General features: G+C 43.3%; 1 protein-coding gene across 2 annotated transcripts; it reads right to left on the bottom strand.

Annotated features, from left to right (window-relative positions):
• Nucleotides 1-633: 633 nt before the first annotated feature.
• On the bottom strand, nt 634-20,999 carry ACTA2 (actin, alpha 2, smooth muscle, aorta). Of its 2 annotated transcripts, XM_021712412.1 has the most exons (10): nt 20,722-20,999; nt 16,316-16,466; nt 14,809-14,937; nt 11,565-11,675; nt 9,550-9,634; nt 8,660-8,821; nt 6,704-6,895; nt 5,247-5,428; nt 2,431-2,592; nt 634-665 (listed from the first exon to the last, which is right to left on the bottom strand). In XM_021712412.1, the coding sequence occupies exons 2-9, from the start codon at nt 16,442-16,444 to the stop codon at nt 2,449-2,451; spliced, it is 1,134 nt and encodes a 377-aa protein (XP_021568087.1). In that variant the 5' UTR covers nt 16,445-16,466; nt 20,722-20,999; the 3' UTR covers nt 634-665; nt 2,431-2,448. The 2 variants fall into 2 exon arrangements, with proteins under 2 accessions (XP_021568087.1, XP_008056373.1); XM_008058182.2 differs by lacking the exon at nt 634-665 and having other exon boundaries at nt 2,304-2,592.
• Between the last annotated feature and the right edge of the window lie 99 nt (nt 21,000-21,098).

Raw genomic sequence — 21,098 nt, 5'->3', positions numbered from 1 at the left:
TTCCCTGATTTTTGCCTCTGGACATGCCCATTTCAGATTCTCTGAGAGGCTATTCCAAGCACCTGTTCCTTTACCAGATCAAGCTCTCGCCCTCTGGTGGTCATAGTGAAATACAACAGACTGGTTTTATTTTGTTTTGTCACAGGACCTCACTCTGTCACCCATGCTGGAGTAGAGTGGCGCAATCCTGACTCGCCTCAGCCCCATCTCCTGGGCTCTAGCGATCCTTCTGCTTCAGCCTCCAGAGTAGCTGGGGCTACAGGCCTGCGACACCATGCTGGCTGAGGACCCAAGCAGCTCTCCCACCTCGGCCTTCCAAAGCGCTGAGATGACAGGTGTGAGCCACCAAGGTCGGCCCAGACCTGCTTTATGTCTAGTAAATTCCGCAGTAATGACAATGACTGGTGATGTTTGCTTAAATTGTGAAAGTGATATGGAGGCAAGTGTCTGTACACTAATCCTTAAGTTTAAGCAAGTCTAGTGGTTGTGGAATGTCCCTTCCTGGTGAGCATGAATTTGCAGCTGGAAAATTTCCCTCAATCATATTACTGTGGTTCTCAAACTTTGATGGACATAAACATCACCAGGAAAATCTGACAAAAGCTCAAGTTGCTAGCCTCAAGTCCAGAGGTTCAAATTCAGCAGGAGATTCATGTGGCCCAGAACTCTGTCCATTTCAGATGAGCCTCTGAGGAGTTTGGCCTGTCCGGCTGATTATTTTTTGAGAAATTCTAGTCTAATGGCTCAGAGTGCGGGTTGGGAACCAAGCTCAAGTAATAGCAAGCTGATACCACCTCCACCAGCGGTACGCCATTGGGGAATATTCCTGAACTGCTCATAGCCTCACTTCCCCACCTATAAAAAGGCAGTGATTAGCTGAACATGGTGGCATGCGACTGTAGTTCCAGCTACTTGGAAGGCTGAGGCAGAAGAATCACCTAAGCACAGCAGGTAGAGGCTGCGGTGGCCTTGAGTGTGCCACTGCCCTCCAGCCTGGGCGACAAGAGTGAGACTACAACTCAAAAAAAAAAAAAAAGGCTGTGATAACATCAAATCCACAGGACTTTTGGGGGAGAAAATGAGACCCTTACATAAAGAGTTTAGTGCAGAGTCTGGCCATGGCAGGCACCACGTATGTGCCCGCTCTTATTATTTGTAGTATTAATCCTAACTATCTGTGTTACAGGCTCAGAAAGGACTAGGGAAACTGGGTTTTCTGGAGCAAACAGGCACTAACTCCTGAGCCCTGAGGCTTCTGCAGGGACGTGCCGCCACAGACAGAGTTCTCACTCCTCAGGACAACCAGTGGCTGCTGAACCCGCCTGGACATGGATGCACCAGAGAACAAGCAGCTCTCTGTTGGGAAGCCACCAAGGATACTCAACAGCTTGAGCAGAGGAGTGCTGTGAAACCAAGACCCTTCAGGGCAGAGAAGGCATCTTGTTATATCTTTGTGTCTCCCAGGCCAGATGGACAAAGGGATAGTTGAAGTAGATAGCTCCCCTATGTAATCACATTTCTGAAGCAACTTCTGTTTCTTCTTCTATCATGTGTATTGATAATAATACTTCCCCTACATAGTACTGAAGAACACATGAGAGATGATATGCATAAAATGCTTTGTTTCATGGTTTACTCTAGTAGTCCTTGGAAAGTATTGTTATCTTTGTTATTCGTTCAGGTGTGAATAGAGCCATAGACGGATATGGGTCAGGAGAAGGAAAACAGATGATCCAGGTGTGTAGTGAGATTTTAAAGCAATGTTTCTCAGTGTATTTTAAAACAAAATCCGTTTCCCTCAATAAGCTTAAAAAGTCAAACCTTCTTTATATATATATAAATTTTGATATATAGTATATAAATTAAAAGTCACACTTTATTAAAAGTAACATAAACATATGAGAAATGAATATGTGTGTGTAACTTTTAATATACAAGATATGACATATATAATTGTTTATATATAAATAAAGTATGTATACACATATGTATAAAGTTATTTTTGTTTTCACCAATCAGTATTGGGAGTTATGAGTGTAAATTAATATAATCACTTTGCAAGCTATGAAGTATCGTGGGTTATCCCACTGATACACTTTAATCTATGTTATTTTTTAAATCCCCCATGAAGTCTCAAATTCTTCCCCTTTACAGAAATTAAGAGGAGCTTCCCAAGTTAATGCAGTGATTCCACCCATCCCAATTGTGTCGTGTTCTAGGCTGGACCACGAAGGGAAACCAACCCCAAACAGGTCAGGTCAACATGATCAGCCGGGTATTGATCAGAGGTCAACGCTGGAAGCTACCAGTAGCATATTTCAGCTTTATTAAAAAACACATAGGTAACAAGTCAGGGCTTTGGCTAGGAATGGTTTGGAAAAGAACTGAAGGCATTATTCCACAAAACATTCACAGTTGTGTGCTGGAGACAGAGCGCAGGGAAGTGTTTTAGAAGCATTTGCGATGGACGATGGAGGGGCCCGCTTCGTCATACTCCTGCTTGCTGATCCACATCTGCTGGAAGGTGGACAGGGAGGCCAGGATGGAGCCTCCGATCCAGACGGAGTATTTGCGCTCTGGAGGGGCAATGATCTGTCGGTTAAGATGAGAAAGATGGGTGATGAGGACGGTAGGACACACCTGGGTGTTTCATCATAGTCCACATGTCACTGTAGCTTCTAGTCCAGCAGCCTGCTTTCTGTGACATGGGCCAGTGGCCTTCTGACCTCAGAGAGTGATAATAGCATGGAGAAGTCACCAGCCACACGCACATTTGCCTTCAAACAATGATCTCTATTGAATGTCAGTGTTCCCTTAACTCAGACACAAAACTCACACCATAGAGGGCCCTGAGCTAGCTCAGGGACTGAGCTTGGTCATCCTGGAGACATTCTGTGCTTTTAAGCACTTACATCAAAAGCTGTGCCAGACAGAGAAATGAAGAGTTCTGATTCCTGGCCACAGGGATGAGATCACGCTCAGCAGCCGAAGACGAGTAGAGAAGAAGGAGGGTACTGGATCTAAAGTGTTTAGACTGTGTCAGAAATCAGTCTGAGTCATCTGTATTTTTTGAAAAATGTTCTACACGTGAGACACACGATTTTGTGTGCGTGACGAAGAAAAAATGTCACCAGCTTGGCTGCTAGATGACAATTGTGTCCTGATTGTGTCATGTTCTTGACTGGCCCACTAGAGGGAGCCACAGATTGAGCGATTCTTCCATGAGCATTATTTGTTTTTCTCATCCATCACGCCTCTACCCCATCGTTGGGCAAATTGAGAGTTGGCCCCAAATCCGCCGTGGCCTCGGCTGAAGAACCCTGACAACGCCTCTGATTTCCGTGAGCTCTGCCTTAGAATTCAGCAGGACACGTACTTTGTGTAGGAAAAAACGCCAGCATATTTAAAGGAGAATTGTAATTGTGCCAGAACTTACTATAGACGTGTTCTTTCCACCCGGTTAAGTTAACTGCCGCTTCCTGAAATTCTACCTGGATGAACTGTTTAACAATGGGAATTGGGATCCTCTGCTGGGGACATTTCCCTACAATAGGTCTCTCTTTAAGCTGTAGGAAGGCATTCCCCTGTGCAAGGGTAGGCTCATATTTCTTAAATAAATGAGTCACCCCAAGCACAGAACACAGAGAAAACCATGGTTAAAGGGTATAATTTCTGTTTATCTCCTGATCTTTGGTTGAACACTTATTTCTTAATACAAAGTGCTGTCATTTATTGAACACATAGTAAGCATTTTACGTATATTATTTCATATAATTCCTATAACCACTTGGAAGAGTAAGTCTAAATTACTCTCATATGACAAATAAAGAAACAGAGGCCAAGACAGGTTTAAGTAACTGGCCCAGGTCACACTGGCTACATCAGTGTCAGATCCAACAATATTCAAACCTGGGTTCTCCCAAGGTTTGTTTTTGTTTTGGTTTGGTTTGGATTTTTGGTCATTGTTTTGTTTTTAAAACAGCCTTTTTTATTTGGGGATAATTTTAGATTTCCAGAAAAGTTGCAAAGAACTCAAGAACTCTGTGGGGCTTCCCTAGACCCCCACATCCAGTTGCCTTTTCCCCTAATATCATCTCACTGCCCAAATTTTATTGGTTCTCTGTACTCTCTCACCACACTGGGGCCCAGACTTTCACATTCATTTCTATTCAAGAAACCACATTTGGAGAACTAGGAACTGCCCAACTCTGGTCACAGCCTCTCCCTGTTACAGATTCTCAACCAGGCTTGCTTTGTAGTGAGTCAACTGCTGGCTCGTCCTCTTCCCCATGGTGTAAGAGTAAGAGCTGATCAGATAGGCATCCAAGAAACATGACGCTTTGGAAAACAGTCTCTCTCCTCAGAGAGAGAGAAAGAAAGAGAGAGAGAACGAATGGATGGCTCAGTCTTATGTTAGCTGTGTACCCTTTCCAAAAAAGAGAAGAAAACACAAATAAGAGAACTTGTTTGAATACTTCTCGTGCCTATGAACTGCACTAGGACTGCCCCTCTACCTGCTTCCTGTGACATGGGTCAGAGCATCTCAACGTGGCCTTCTGACTCCTGATAATAACCTTTGTGAAGTCACCAGCCACATGTAAGTTTGCCTCCAAAGAATGATCTCTATTTAATCTCTGTGTTCCTTCATTGAGACACAAAACTCACCCCATAGAGGGCCCTGGATGGCTCAGGGACTGAGTTTGGTCATCCTGGGGTAATTCTGTGCTTTTGAGCACTTATATCAAAAGCTGTGCCAGACAGAGAAATGAAGACAGAATTCGAATTCCTGGCCACAGAGATGAGATCACGCTTGGGAGCAGAAGAAGAGTACAGGCTACTGAAGCTGCAGTGTCTAAAGTGCTTCAGAAATAAGTCTCTGTATTTTTTTAAGTGTTCTGCACATGAGATGCACTCTTTTTTGTGATGAAGGAAAATAACAAAATGTATGTTTTAAAGAGATTTGAGCACATGGGAAACTCTGTTGACCTTGACTATAGCTGCTGAAAGTAGCTGATAGACAAGGATACATGTAGACCAAATTTGGAATAAAACCATCTCGTTTTTCTTGTGAACAGGATTGACTTATATCCTGTAACGTATGGGACCATGTCCGTGCCTACTGGCTAGCTCTAGAACCTACACCCGCATGTCACCAAAGTACGGTCTCTCAGGAGTCCTTTTCATGAATGGAGTTATGGGACTGATGCCACTGGTGGCCTTGCCATGGGACCCGGCACTGACAGTACCTTGATCTTCATAGTGCTGGGCGCGAGGGCCGTGATCTCCTTCTGCATCCTGTCGGCAATGCCAGGGTACATGGTGGTGCCCCCGGAGAGGACGTTGTTAGCATAGAGGTCCTTCCTGATGTCAATATCACACTTCATGATGCTGTTGTAGGTGGTTTCATGGATGCCAGCAGACTCCATCCCTGGAAAAGAGACACAGATCATGGCCCTTGAGTGATGGGTGAGGCCCAGGCTAGACAGGGAAGACCAGACTTGAGCACCTGGATGATCTCACACTGGACTGAGCTGGACAGGCATAATGACCTAGGATCCACCTGTCTGAAAGACCCAAGGGTCTTGTTATGCCCCATGTCCCCTGCCTCTCATCTAATGAGGAAGTCTTGCTGCGGCATCTTCCAGGTGGGGCTGTGATGGTATGTCACTGATTTCTTAACAGACTCACAACTCTGCATGGGTCAAATAAGGGGTGAAGCTCTCAGATTCCCTGCAAAGGTTTCACACTGAGTTGGTGTTTCAGACATATTTCAGAACCCCCTCCAAGTCCCTCTTTGGCTGTCACCTTGCACCCACCTCTACTACCCCCTCCTGCCCCACCCTGCAAAGCAAAATGGTGCTGAACTATCAGGAAAATGTTTTCTCCTATTTAGACAAAGGCTTCTTTTCTCTGATCTTGATAATTGCTTTGTCTGAACCTTTTGGTAATTTCTGATATGAGCCTTTTGGAAAAACAAAACAAAGCAATAGGTGTCCTTTCTTCTTCTGCAGTGCTGGGATATAATAAGAATGGAAGCAATAGTAATACTTATTTATTAAGTACTAACAATATCTGATAATTATTGAATGCTTATTTTTGCCAGGCACCGGGCTAAGGGCTCTGTATTTCTCTCAGGTAATTCTCACAGCCATCTAAGACATAAGTGTTATTACAGTCTTCATTTTATACATAAGGAGACTGAGATTTGAGAAGTAAAGTCACTTTCCCAAAATCAAGTGAAACTAAGATTCGGTCCTCCCAGAGTCTGCCTTTGTAAACAATTGTGCAAACCTGTCTTCCCGAGTCAGTGTTAATATAGAAACAGGCTCATTGATACCTTCCATTTTTCTGTCCTCCTGCCATTTCCAAATTCCCAGCATCCAACACGCCCTCCCCACCCATCCCAGTGGCTCCACTGTGCCCTAAATGCATACAATATTGAATCATTTCACCATACGCCAAGAATACTTTTGGCTTGACTGCAACATAGTGCTTTCCTAGAAAGAAAACTCCTTTCCTGGTTTCCTTACATCTTCTCACCTTGAAAATGTGACATTTTCCCTTTCCCTGCTTTGGAAATGATTCTTATCTTGGGGGCCCTATCACTTTGTCTATGTGCAGGCGGCCATTGGTAGCCAAAGGCTGACTGGAGAAGGAAGAAGAGGATGACTCCCTTCCCCGGAAAGGGATGTTTGTTACCTACCGATGAAAGATGGCTGGAATAGGGTCTCTGGGCAACGGAAGCGTTCATTTCCGATGGTGATCACCTGCCCATCAGGAAGCTCGTAGCTCTTCTCAAGAGAGGAGGAGGATGCGGCGGTGGCCATCTCATTTTCGAAGTCCAGAGCCACGTAGCACAGTTTCTCCTTGATGTCCCGGACGATCTCACGCTCAGCTGTCAATCAGATACAGATATTGTCACACACATTAGTGTCTGCACAGGTGGTCAAGATTGACCTGCCTTACTTCCATCTCTCCTTCGATACAAGTTCCTTCAAAACGGAGTGTCACGTCTATATTCTGCAATTCAAAATCCATGATGATAATGATAATGACGGTTCATTATCATTCCACCAGGGAACCACCTCTATTCCTAGTGTGCGCCTCACACATAGTAGCCTGTTAAAAAAAATGCATAACGGGAATAAAATGCACTGACTAGAGAAAGGCACGGAGTAGGGAACCCTTGGTACCTTAATTTGTCGTGCATGTGCAGGATAACGAATAACCCTGTGTCACGAGTGTTTTACAACAGGCAGTTTGTTCTGCTGGATTTTCAGTTGACCAGGAAGTCTTATGTTGACTCAGCTTCTCAGGAGCCTCACCGTTATTAAAAGCCTCAGAGATTGCGTTGCCTGACCTGGTAGATTGCAGCTCAAACCTTTGGCACATTTATCACCCTCCAGAAAGGGATGATACTGGCTCAGGACCAGGCTGGTCCAGATGGTCCCAGGGGTGCATATTGAAGAAGTATAGGCAGATACCTCTCAGGCTTCTGCTCTCCGGAGTTCTAGCTATTGGTTACATTTGAGTCCCTAGTTACCTTTGGGAGGTATCTTAGGATTCTTTTTGGAGAGCAGAGGAAGAATGCAATTAATTCAACTCCATGTTGCAAATAGAGACTCTTTTTTTTTTTTTTGGAGTTGGAGTCTCACTCCATCATCCAGGCTGGAATGCAGTGGCACACTCACGGCCACCCCAGCATCGACTTGCTAGGCACCTGTGATCCTTTCACCTCAGCCTTCCAAGTAGGCGGAACTACAGGCACGTGCTACCATGCTGGCTAATTTTTAAAATTTATTGTAGAGATGAGGTCTCGCCAAGTTGCCTGGGCTGGTCTCAAACCCGTGGGCACAGGCAGTCCACTCGCCTAGGCCTCCCAAAGTGCTGGGATGAGGGACTGAGCCAGGGAGCCTGGCCTGCAAATGGAGATTTTAACATGGGCAGGGCTCACACTTGGGAGTCTAACATAAGCCTCAGGCCTGTCTAGAGAGGCAAACATTTGGATGATACCAAACTGGGGAGGGAAGGAGCACCACCAGTGTTTCTAGCAGTGCCCCGACACTGCCCCTTGTGGAGGAAGCCTGGGGACACTGACTTAGAATCTGATGACACAAATATCACTGTCAGCTGGGTAGGTACTAAGAGCTAACAATTATTGAATGCTTACTCTGTGTTGGATATTCCACATGCATTATCTTATCTAATAATCATAACAATAATGTGAGATGGGATCTATTATTATCGCATTTTACAAATAAAGAGGCAATGGCTTAGCAAGTTGGTTGGCTTGTCCAAAGACACATAGCTAGTGAGTGGCAGAGTTGGGACTCAAATCCTGTCTAGATGTCTCCAAAGATTGCCAGTCACCACATGCCATCTTCTGCACGATCTTTTTCTGTTTGTCAATAGAGGGGATTAAAACATGTTCAAGCAATACAACTCTGATTAGCACATAACACTAGAGGACTATAACTGTTCCTCTCCAGGAAGTAGCATAATCATTTTGCAATTTGTCCTTTGTTCTATGCATTAGAGTCAGGCCTGGCCATCTGCAAGTTCTTGCCTCCTCATCTCCTTGGATAGTCTCTGTGGTCCTGGAAGGTACAAGCAACACACTGCCCTACAGTCTCTGCCCCTTATCTCCCACAGGCCTCACCGGTAGTCACGAAGGAATAGCCACGCTCAGTCAGGATCTTCATGAGGTAGTCGGTGAGATCTCGGCCAGCCAGGTCCAGACGCATGATGGCGTGGGGCAGGGCGTAGCCCTCATAGATGGGCACATTGTGGGTGACACCATCTCCAGAGTCCAGAACAATGCCTGGGAGACAATTGGGCATGATACATGTCACCACAACAGCTAAGGAGTGGTCACTTGCTGGCTGAGTAGAAGGAAGTCTTGAGGGGGAGAGAATCTCTAAGCCTCTTATTTGAAAGGAAGAAAGATGGCATTTAATAAAAGAGGTGAGGTAGGACAGGGCTTCAGAACGATGAAAAAAAAAGAAAGAAAGAAAAGAAAAAGCAGGAAGAAAGGAACAGTAGAAATCGGCTTCCTAGAAATATGAGGCTTATTTTGAAAGGTGAGAATGTCTGTTAGGACTGATATCAGCTGTGTCCATTCTTTTTTCTTTTTTTTTGAGACAGTGTCTCACTTTGCCACCCAGGCTAGAGTGCGGTGGTGTAATCATAGCACACTGCAGCCTCATAATCCTGGGCTCAAGCAATCCTCCTGCCTCAGCCTCTGGTGTAACTGGGACTACATGTGCACACCACCATGCCCAGCTCTTTTTTATTTTTTATAGAGATGGGATGTCTACAAAATGTTTCCCAGGCTATTATCAAACTCCTGTCCTCAATTGATCCCCCTTCTTTGGCTTCCCCAAATTCTGGGATTATATCCACCATGCTTGGTCAGCCATGTCAATTCTAACTCACCCATAGTTTTATGACCACCCCATGTCAATTCTAACTCACCCATAGTTTTATGACCACCCCAGTCTATCACAGCAACACTCTCAGTCAAGCTCCCCCTCCCTCCCAGCCACCTACCAGTTGTGCGACCAGAGGCGTAGAGCGACAGCACCGCCTGGATGGCCACATACATGGCTGGGACATTGAAAGTCTCAAACATGATCTGAAAAACAATCCAAAAAGTTGAGTTAGTGATGGTGCCTTTCTGGCAAAGAATGTGCAAGAGAGCACACCTTGTTGATGGAAGCAGTGGGACCTGCCCGGTTCTGGGCAGAAAAGACCAAGGTAAGGAAGGCCAAGATCGCTCTAGTCACTTGAAGAGGAGAAATGAAAGTGTGAATGGAGAAACCAGCATATCACATCACATGACCTGATGGAATGGGGGACAGCAGAGGCAGTGTGTACATAATACCTAGCCAGGAGAACAGAAAATCTAGCTCTGACTCTGGCCCTGGTTCTGACTTGAGTGTGAACTGGGAGAATTCACCAAACTAATTGTTGACTAGTGGTGGCTTCCTTCTAGCTCTCTCAACTGTAGACAGAGGAGGAGTTTGGACTAAATGAGCTCTCAGGTTCTTCCAGTGTAGACAGCCAAAGGCTTATTAACTAAATCAAAGCCAAAAGACAGAGAAAAGACAACATCCAGGTTTTGATTTTCCCTGGCAAAAAAAAAAAAAGAGAGAGACCCTTTAAGCCTGAAGCTGAGACTGACTGGGATTAAACCTAGTTCTGTGGTTTGTCTGAGGTTCCAATTTGTCTGCTCTACTTTTTAATGTAGTTGCTGGGTCAATGCCAGTCCTAGAATTGGAGGCCATGCAGGCTGCAGTGGGAGAGGCCCTGATTCCTGGAAGACAAAAGCTTCCCACTGGTAACAGAAGACCACATGCGAAAGTTGATGTGCCAATCCGGGGACAAGATTAGGACGAGATCCTCTGTCTCCAGGTCACTGATGAGATGTTTGAGCATCAGAAGATGTTCAGGGGCCTTTATTTCCCCATCTGTAAGACCTCTCCCCAGCTGTGAATCAGAATGTCTGATATTTGCTAGAGAGCCATAATTTCCAACCAGTCTGCCTTCACTTCATATCACTCACAGGAGCAAGAACCATCATCAGAATCAACATCTCTTGCCAAATGCAGTGTCTCTCAGGCAAGCAGATGTTCCCCTGTAGAGAAGAACTGCTCGTGTGTTGAAGTACACACCAAGAGCTTCTCTGAGGATAAGGCCTTGCAGTTATTTACAAGTGTGATTCTCCAAAGCTGAAAGGTCATGGGCTCTGCCACTTCTAGCTGTGTGATCTCAGAAAAATTACATAATGCACCTGAGCCTTGATACTTCATGTACATAATCAGGATAATCACAGTTCCTGCTTCACATTGCTAGGACTTAAAGAGACATGAATGTAAAACGCTGAGCCCAGTGCTTGACAATAGCACATGTAGAATTGACATTAGATGTTCGTTAATAGTGCATCATTAATAGTGTTCGTTAATAGAAACCTCCTCTGTCTGGTGGACTGGATAGTATCCTATGGGAAGGTCTTGAACTTTAGACAAGTAACAATAATGGCAATAATAGTCATTATTTGGTAGGAGTTGATTATATTAGGCATCATGGTACACATTTATCACTTTGCCTCATTAATCTTTACATCAATCTCTTGAAAAATAATAGTACTAATATTATTCTTAACTTATAGACACAAAATGGAGGCTCTGAGAAATGAAGTGGGTTCTTTAAGGTCACACAACTGTTAAGTGACAGGTCCAGTTTGCAAATCTGTCTGACCCTGAATCCAAATTCTTACTGTATGTTATACTGCATTAGGAATGACTTCTCCTCAGATATTTTTAACCTAGACATGCCATCTTCTCAATTAAATCTTTTAAATTTCCTATTGCTTTTGGAGACAAAGGTAAGGATGTGAGTCCTATCAAGATGTTCCTGTCCTTTGGAATTCCTGAGTTCATAGAAGGTGGTCAGTCTGGCTGGGGACTGCTGGTTCAGGCTGTCTCTCGGTTGTCCTGCATGGCTACTTCCTAACAGGACTTCCTCCAAGCCCCAAAGTGCTGGGTGCTGGGGTGGATATTTACCTGGGTCATTTTCTCCCGGTTGGCCTTGGGGTTCAGGGGTGCCTCCGTGAGCAAGGTTGGATGCTCCTCAGGGGCGACACGAAGCTCGTTGTAGAAAGAGTGATGCCAGATCTAGGGAGTTGGAGGACAGAAGAGAAACACATGATGTGCCATCATGGGGCCCTGTAGATCCCAAAGAGGGACCAGAAGGAGCTCACTGAAACCAGGACCGAAGGAAATGTCACAAGTACTTATCATGTGTCTATGGTTTTACACATGCAGAAACCGATGCTCAAAGATGGTGAGTACCTTACCCAAAGAGTTGTATCTTGGGACAGGCCTTGGGCTGGGTAGTAGCTCTAGGGTTACCTCACTGAATCTGCACAAATACCCAATGAAGTGTACACTAATTATTTTCCTCCCTCTGTTACCAATGGTGGTACTGGCGCAATATTGACACATCTAGTCACAGACCGAGCATCTCTAACCCATGTCTGTGAGGCAGGAAGGTGCAGAGGTGAAGAACACTGGCTCTGGGGTCAAATCTGAGCTCAAGTCCCAGCTGGGCCACTTCTCTGTTGTGTGAGCTTGGGCAAGTTTTAGAGCCTTCTCAGCTCTAGTTTTGTCATGGGTATTAAGCCCGGTGCCTGGGCCAATAGTGCTATAATTATTCAATTCTATCCTCTTTACCCTGTTTCCATTTTCATTCATGTGCATGTGGAAATGATTTTGTTTCATAAATAAAAGGACAAATGAATGTATATATGAATAAAGGAAGCTGATCTGAAAACTTAACTGTCATTTTAAATTCTTCCAGGGAATTGACCGTTGCAGGGGAGAGAGAAGAGGGTGCCCTGCCTCTTGTCTCCAACCCTCTCTTTGCCATGCAGGCCTGGGAAAAGCTTCCTCTGGCCCACTCTGGACCTTCCATTCAGTTTCAAACATTTGGCATTCAGGTGTTTCCGAAAAAGCTCATGCCCGTGTATAACATTTTTGCAAAGGTACTTTGGACACAAGTATATGTGTTTTATGGTTGGGAACCCTCTTTAGTCCCTGGATGCCAAAAGAACAAACTGTTGCAAAAAGGGCTAAATTAATTAATCTTTAAAAGCCTTAACATTTTCCACTAGCACCAGGACTATTAGCTTAACTTAGAGTTAAAACAAAACAAGGACTGCTAATGAAAGTTTGTACGTAACTAAACCAAAATCAGCTTTGAAGTCTTTATCTTTCTAGTTTGTCTGATTTTGGATTTGTGGTTTTGAAAAGGAAAATAAGACTTCTGAAAGTTCTGTTTCTTTAGTGAAGTTAAAGTGTCCTCCCCTCCCTAGAAGATACTTTGAATTTCTCTCTCCAAGAGCACACATTCTAAGATGCTGTCAGCTCCATGGAAAAACTCTTAAGAGTATTTCCCACTTATATTAACATCTTCTTCTCTTTGCAAATTGCAGTCTTACCAAATCTAGAATCTTAGACTAAGCAAACTTGATACATACTTTTTGTAGAGAGACAGAAGTTTAAGCATTATTACTGATAGATTCCAGTAACAACTTTTTTTAAATTAAAAAAATTTGTGATAGGGTCTCTCTATGTTTCCCAAGTTGGTCTTGAATTCCTGGGCTCACGTGATCCTCCTGCCTTGGCCTCCCAACGCACTGGGATTATAGATGTGAGCCACTGCACCTAGATGCATTTTTCTTTCAAACTGATGTGTGTGTGTGTGTGTGTGTGTGTGTGTGTGTGTGTGAGAGAGAGAGAGAGAGAGAGAGAGAGAGAGAGAGAGAGAGAGAATAGTGAGCAGATGAATAAATAAAGGGCCAGATATGGTTCTTTTTTTGAGTTGGGGGTCTCACTCTGTCCCCCAGGCTAGAGTGCAGTGGCACACTCATGGCTACCACGGCCTTGACCTGCTGGACTCAGGTGATCCTTTCACCTCAGCCTGCCTCCCTAGTACCTGGGACTACAGGCATGCATCCCCGTGCCCGACTAACTTTTTTAATTTATTATAGACATGAGGTCTCGCCATGTTGCCCAGGCTGGTCTCAAACTGCTGGGCTCAGACAAACCTCTTGCCTTGTCCTTCCAAAGTGCTGGGATTACAGACATGAGCCATCATGCCCAGCCAGATATGGTTCTAATATAGCTTGCTGCATTTAAAATTTTTTTATGTTACTTTTTTATCATTCCTTCTGTTTTTTTCTCTGATCACTGGTGTTTCCGAAATGCCTAATGCAAACATCATAATCCTTGCATCTAACTCTTCTTCTTACTAGCTTTTTTATAAGAATCTGGGCGATAACGCCTTGCTTAATGCAACACAGTGAAATAATTTTTAAATATTACGTTATAACTTTCATCAGTAGCTACTGTGCTTACATACATTGAAAGGCATTCAAGAATGCATAAAATCTATCATGCTATAGTCCCCTTTTCTACAGTGAAAACTAAAAACTTTTTTTTTAGATGTTCAGGTGTGAGTTCATGAATGCCTTCAAGAATGAGCTGGTTAAGTCTATGCCCAGTGTTTTAACCCGTCCTTAGCCATATTCCCCTGAGAGGAAGAACCATGCAGTCTCTGATGAGACTAAACAGAAGGATGATTCTCTAGGCTGTTGATTATACGATATTTGTCCTTGGAGGGTAGCCCAGTTGGCCAGAGCAACGGACTATTAATTCCCACCACTGAAAGGGCTGGGAATTGGCTATTGTTCGCACCTACAGAACTGTCTTCTCTAATCAGTTTATAAACTCTAATCAGTTGATAAATCAGTGGGCAAAATTTTTTTTTTTTGAGTTGGAATCTCTGTCACCCAGGCTGGAGTGCGGTGGCACAATTACAGCTTACTGCAGCCTTGATCTCCTTCTTTCTCAACTTCCCAAGTAACTGGGACTACAGGTGTGCATCACCATGCCCATTTAATTTTCTTTTCTTTTTCTTTTTTTTTTTTTTTGTAGAGATGAGGTCTGGCTATGTTGCCTAGGCTGATATCAAACTCCTGGGCTCAAGTCATTCTCTTGCCTAAGCCTCCCAAAATGCTGGGATTACAGCAAGAGCCAACCTACTCGGCCTGAGATCTTTCTTTAAAGAAACAATTCAGGATTTTTTTTTTCAGTGAATAATAGCCCAGAATAAATATTAACAAGTACAAGTGCACTTGAGCAATTTGAGCCAGTTATTTTCCCCAGCAGTAGTGTGATGCTTGGAGTCACAGACCACAGGAATTATGCAGTCTGAGGGCTCAACCTGCAGGAAACTCCCCGGTACCTTTTCCATGTCGTCCCAGTTGGTGATGATGCCGTGTTCTATTGGGTACTTCAAGGTCAGGATTCCTCTTTTACTCTGTGCTTCATCACCCACGTAGCTGTCTTTTTGTCCCATTCCCACCATCACCCCCTAAAAAGGTTCAACAGTTTATGAGTCAGCCTTTCCCAAAACTTGTGAATGGATTATAATCAAGTCACAAAAGGTCAAATCATTGAGATAGAAAGTTATTCTTTTGATACCAGCAACAACATAAGGAGGCTTATGCCACTGTGCTCTTAAGCAATATCTCATTGTTGATTGGAAACAGACTAGAATCAGCCTCCAAATACCAGGGTACACTGTGGGAAAGGCAACTTCACACTGTATTTTTTACCTTCTATGTTCCTTGATAAGCAGAGATTGTGTCTGTCTTGTCCACCGCTCTAGCAAATTGTCTGGCACATATTTTGACACTCAATAATTATTTGTTGAAAGAATGCATGGAATTTTAGATGTTAGTTAAATGGTGCCATGTTGCCTCTTATAAATCCTTTAAACTGTACTTCTAAAGCTGTCATCTATCCCAAAGTATATGAGTATTGCTTTTTAACCATTGTAAGCAAAAGCATTGTGTCTACAAATAACCACTTGAAGCTTGATTTCTAATCCCTCAACAATTTCATATCCATGAACTATTAAGACATTTGCCTTAACTAATCAGTTGCATTTTTTTTAATCATTAAGGTGAAGCTTGGAAAAAATTCTCATCACTAGATTTAACATTGCACTGTAATGACTGTTTAGAACTAGGACTACACAGTCACAAAATAGAGGCTTACTTAGACTACTGTCAATGGATAACGTTCAGTGACGTGACTGACAGATTTTATTGATTTATTACTTATTCTCATGAATATATGATAAGCTGAGAGCCATAAACATCCATCAGATAGCCTCAATGTACAAAATACATTTCTGATGCGAATGAGAATTTCCGAGAAGAAATTACCCAATTTTTACCACCAATATTTTGCTTATACATGATATGTAAAAGTATGTAGCTGTTCAGATATATTTTGTTGACCGTGAACATTTTATAACATTACACTTGATATCAATATCAATGCTTGTTTTAATATAACATCAAACTCAATGAGGTTGAGTGACCTGGGCTTTTATTTTTGTTTTCTTTAAAAAAAACAAGTAACTATAGTATACATTAAAATAACCTATAAATATTTCTGGTGTTGATAATATAATAGTCATGATGATGATGATTAGATTCAGACAAAAAGAACACATGAAAAGGGGGTAGACTTTATATCTGCTAGACACCAACCATTTAATCTGGCTACATTACGTATGAGATTGACATTTGCTCTTGGGCCTCAATCGTCAGAGTATAATTTTAACAAGGTTACATCATTTCTGGGCAGACAGCGATAGACAATCTGTGGATACACTTGACATAGAGGGTCCTAATTTGTAGTCCCGTTCTCTGTCTGTTACAGTTTTGAATTTTGCTCACCTGATGTCGGGGACGTCCCACAATGGATGGAAAAACGGCCCTGGGAGCATCGTCCCCCGCAAAGCCGGCCTTACAGAGCCCAGAGCCGTTGTCACACACCAAGGCGGTGCTGTCTTCTTCTTCACACATAGCGGAGCTACTTCACGGGGTTCTACAGGAAACAGGGAGGAAGCAGCCCCAGATGTAATTTAACCTTTGTGGCACTTACGGACTACTCTCACCTCCAGGTTGGGTTTGGGGCCCCTCTTCTGTTCTCCTAGCCCTCTCCTCTGACCCTTCTCTAACACAGCATTTATCACAAGTACTTTAAGCTTTCCACATGCTGAAACTGTGACTGCGATGTTTATGCAACCGCCCTTAGTGTAGTGACTGGCAAGTCACATGTTGTCATGAGCACTTTAAAGATGGGCTCAACCAGTGAATGAATGAATAAACTATAGAGTGCTGATGGGAATTCCAGACTGAGGACTAGCTACTCACAGGAACGAGTCACTTATTGTATGTTAAAGAAGCATCTAGATGTTTCTGCCTGTATCAACCTGAATGCACATTTTCCTACATATGTGATACCGTCAAAAATTTTTTTCAAAACTTTTTGAAAAGTAGATTTTTGAGGTAGAAGCAGCATGTGAAAATTGATAAATTTTTAAATATTCAAGTATTTAATGTAAATGTTTAAAGGAAAAATATTTTCTTGGATCCTGAGGACTTTTATTTTACCCTCAGAGAGGCATCAAAATAAATCAAAACTTTCTAAGAAGATGTTTTACATTTGGGAGGACTGCAGTTACTCTCCATTGATAAAAGTAACTTAAACTAAAAGTCTGACAAGCAAGGGTGAATCTGATGGATTATATATCAAATAATAGAATACTTTTCTGCCTTAAGAAAGATGAGCAAAAGGATAAGCCAAAGGAATAGTCTTATGTAAAAATAAAGATTAAAGAAAATAAGATTGTATGATCTAGTTAAAAAATATTTTTCTACATTGCAAAAAGATTAATCCCATTTACCAAGATATTAGTGGGAATTAATTTGAAGTGGTGAGTTTTTTTGTTTTGTTTTGAGTCAGAGTCTCACTCTGTCACTCAGGCTGGAGTGCAGTGGCATGCTCACGGCCACTGCAGCCTTGACCTGCTGGGCTCAGGTGATCCTTCTGCTTCAGCCTTCCAAGTAGCTGGAACTACAGGCATGTGCCAGCTAATTTTTTTATTTATTGTAGAGATGAGGTCTCACTTAGTTGTACAGGCTGATCTCAAACCCCTGGGCTCAGGCGATTCTCTTGCCTCGGCCTCCCAAAGTGCTGGGACTACAGGTGTGAACCACCGTGCCCAGTGAAGTGGTGGGTTTTATAGGTGTTTTTAATTATCAAAATTTAAATAACCTACTTTTAGCCTTGAATCCTTTGACAAAATTGGAAAGGCTGGAACAGAAGTATTGACTTACAAATTTTGGGCATTGAAGGTCTATGAGAGGACACTTTCATTCAGTGCTCTGAGTTTTACAGTTAAGAAAACCCAAGGGAAATGATTTGTTCCAGGGTACACAGAACATTAGAGACAGAGGTCCAGCCAGAGATCAGGGCCTCTTGGCTACCCCTTGGCTTCCAATTCAGTATCTCTTCCATTTTCCCAAGCAGAATTAGGTGGAAATATTCTGTAAAGAGAAGGGTACCCAGAGTTCTCTACCTAGCATTGAGATCTCAGAGTTTCAAGTTGAGGAAGATTTTTTTCTTTTAAATTGGTGAACCTATTGCACATCCAGGCCGAGGTATAAAAGGCAATTCTCTTAAGGAAATACCTGGGAATTGATGGGGAGAGAGGTGAAGGGGGGCAAAGAGGTGGGAGGGAAGGGAACTATTACAGTTGGAATTCCACCCTACTGTTTTCACAAAATTAAAGCTGTATTTTTCCAACTACCTAGAACTTCCACAGCAGTACTTTATGTAGTATCACTCTTTGCAAAGGCCATAAACCTCAATTGAGATGATAAATTTTAAAATCAGGGCATGAAATACCAACTGACAAGGAAACCAAGGCTCAAGGAGTTGAGGTGACTTGTCTAAGATCCTTGAACTGATACAATTAAGACAGATCACGGTATTTTGCATTTGAAGCTGGCCTCCTCTATGAAGAAGCTGTGTGATTTAGTAAGTTATTGAGTATCTGTAAATCAGAATTTCCTTAGCCATAAAAGAGAAACCATATGGATACATATCTCAGGGCGTTCTTACAGAGATTTAATTTTTTTAAAAAGCATTTAAAATAATTTAGAGTGGCATACACATAGTAAGTTCTCGATAAATATTAGTTTTATCATTATTCATACTGATATCATTGTATGACTATTATCATTCTTCACATCTTTTTCTTTCTAAGCATTGCTTTTTTCCACACTGCCCCAGGCTTAAAAATGAAAATCTTAGCTGGGCTCAGTGGCTCAGCCTGTAATCAAGCACCTTGGGAGGCTGAGGTGAGTGGATTGCCTGAGCCTGCGGGTTCGAGACCCGCCTTGGCAGGTGAGACCTCATCTCTACAATAAATCAAAAATTAGCCGGGCGTGGTAGCGCACGCCTGTAGTTCCAGCTACTCGGAAGGCTGAGACGGAAGGATCGCCGGAGTCCAGCAGGTCGAGGCTGCGGTGGCCGGGAGCGGCCACTGCACTCCAGTCTGGGCGACAGAGTGAGACTCCAACTCAAAAAACAAAAAAAAAAAAAAAAGAAAATCTTCAGTGTGTGGATTCCACTTGCAAGAGTTGAAATGGGACTTATAACTGGCTTGCCCTTTCCTTTCCCACCCTTCTCTTTTCTTGCCAGATGCCGAATTATGTTTGTGTGATTTGGCTTCCTTCAAGGAAGACTAGGAAGCTTTAGAAGACAGGTGAAAACTATAAGGAAGACAAGAGAGACTGAAGAAGGCTGGGTATCTGTCAGAAGCAGCCAGCCCCAAGGGACCAACAGCCTCTCTGTGGATGGGCTCAGTCTACTTTCCAAACCAAAAGTGAGGGCTGAAAACAGGAGAAAACATTTGGAATTAAGATGGCCTCTGAAAATGGGAAGGTCTGGTAACCATAAGTACAGGGATGTTATCAATAACTTCTTTTTTGGGCAGTGATGGTTTGGGAGGAGTGTTTGAATAGACTCAGAAAAAGTAGACTGAGCATCAGCAAGAACACGGAAAAATAAATACCCAAATTCAGCAAGTGAGTTTTTATTTGACAAAATAATATCCAGGAAGAATTTTATATTCTCTAAAAGTAGTGCTCTCAATGAAGAAGTCTCTGTGTCCCTGGAAAGAGCTGGCTCAGTGGTTTACAACTCTTATCTAACCTGAATGAACAGCTTGCTTTGGAGCAAATCATTTCCTAATTAGGTAAAACACGCTCGAATGTCTGCTTTTGGAACTGCACCCGGGTCAGGGGGTTTGCTCCAAGCGACTAAAGTGCATCCTGTGCCAAAAATGAGTCGTAGTAGAAGGGGGGAAGAACGTTCCGGTTCCCAGCTCTTTGGTCTTGAAATGCAAACCATATTTAGTCATGAATCACAAAATGCAAGAAAAATCTCAGCATGCAAACTCCAGTCCAGGCTGGAGCTGCCAAGCCCTGATTTACAACAAAGTTCAGCCTGGGGTGGCCGGGCTGGCTCTGCAGTCAAGCTCTCCTCACCAGCCTAAGGGGAACTTTAAGCTGAGAGAAATGCAAACCAGACATCCCCGCGGAAACACACACAGCTGTCAGATGCTGGCTCTGCTCCCTCCCTCTTTCTCTGCAGGGAAAAATTCAGAAGGTCACCTGCTACGCTCTGCTGCAAATGCACCACACCACATAAGCTCGCAGATACACTGAAGACAGACACATTTCTAACATAAGACACTGCCAGTCACAGCCAGGAAAACCCAGAAATAAATACACAAATTCAGCTTCAATCAAAAAGTAAGCAGCTACCCTCTGCTCACTTCTAAAATTCATTACCACACACCTTGGCTAAACCAAAAATACAATCCAGTGAAAAATTCCCACATCCAATCTGAACCACAAACAAATCCCAGAGTTTTCAGTGCTAAATATAAACAAGTGCATAACTTAATCCAGACAGCTAGCCTGCACGCCTATGATTTGCTGCAAGATCTAGGTTGCTGATTTAGATGACTTTACAGATGGCATGAATGGATAAAATTTCATTCTGTCTTCCTCTCCACATCCTCCACCACAACAAGCTTCATGTTAGCTTTGTCTTTACCGCTAGATCAGTAAAGCGAAACTCTACAATCGTTTTAGGAGCACGATCTTCATTCAAAAATATCAGTGCATGAGTCCAGCCAAATCCCTGCAGACGACACCTTGTGATACTGGGTAATAAAAGAGCCACTGGAATCTATAAGTCACATCCCTGGGCTGCCGCCACTTACCCTGACAGTGCTTGGCTGGGCTTCTCCACGCTGGGTGGTGTTCAGGAAAGCTGAACTCCGAAGGGTTATATAGCCCATTGGCCTGTTCCCCTCCCACTTGCTTCCCAAACAAGGAACAAAGATAGACTCGAGCCTGTCGTTCAGTCTAACACAACCATATAGGGACCTCAGCACAAAACTCTCTAATCTGGATGGCCGGAGGCCTGGGTCTCTTCCACTGCATTCCACTGCTCTGCTCACAAAACAGGAGGCAGCTCAGCTGCCTGTGGGAGATAAACGCCCCAAACCTTCAGAGCAACTGCAGAAATGTCCAGATACTGAGCTAGTCTAGTGGGCAGATGCAGGCACGGTTTGCACATTCCTCAGAGGATCCAGCT

The sequence above is a fragment of the Carlito syrichta genome, unplaced genomic scaffold, assembly GCF_000164805.1.
Source record: "Carlito syrichta isolate Samal-C Ts95f unplaced genomic scaffold, Tarsius_syrichta-2.0.1 Scaffold303242, whole genome shotgun sequence".
In the NCBI taxonomy this organism is placed as follows: Eukaryota; Metazoa; Chordata; class Mammalia; order Primates; family Tarsiidae; genus Carlito; species Carlito syrichta.
This window is presented reverse-complemented; position numbering and strand designations above follow the sequence as displayed.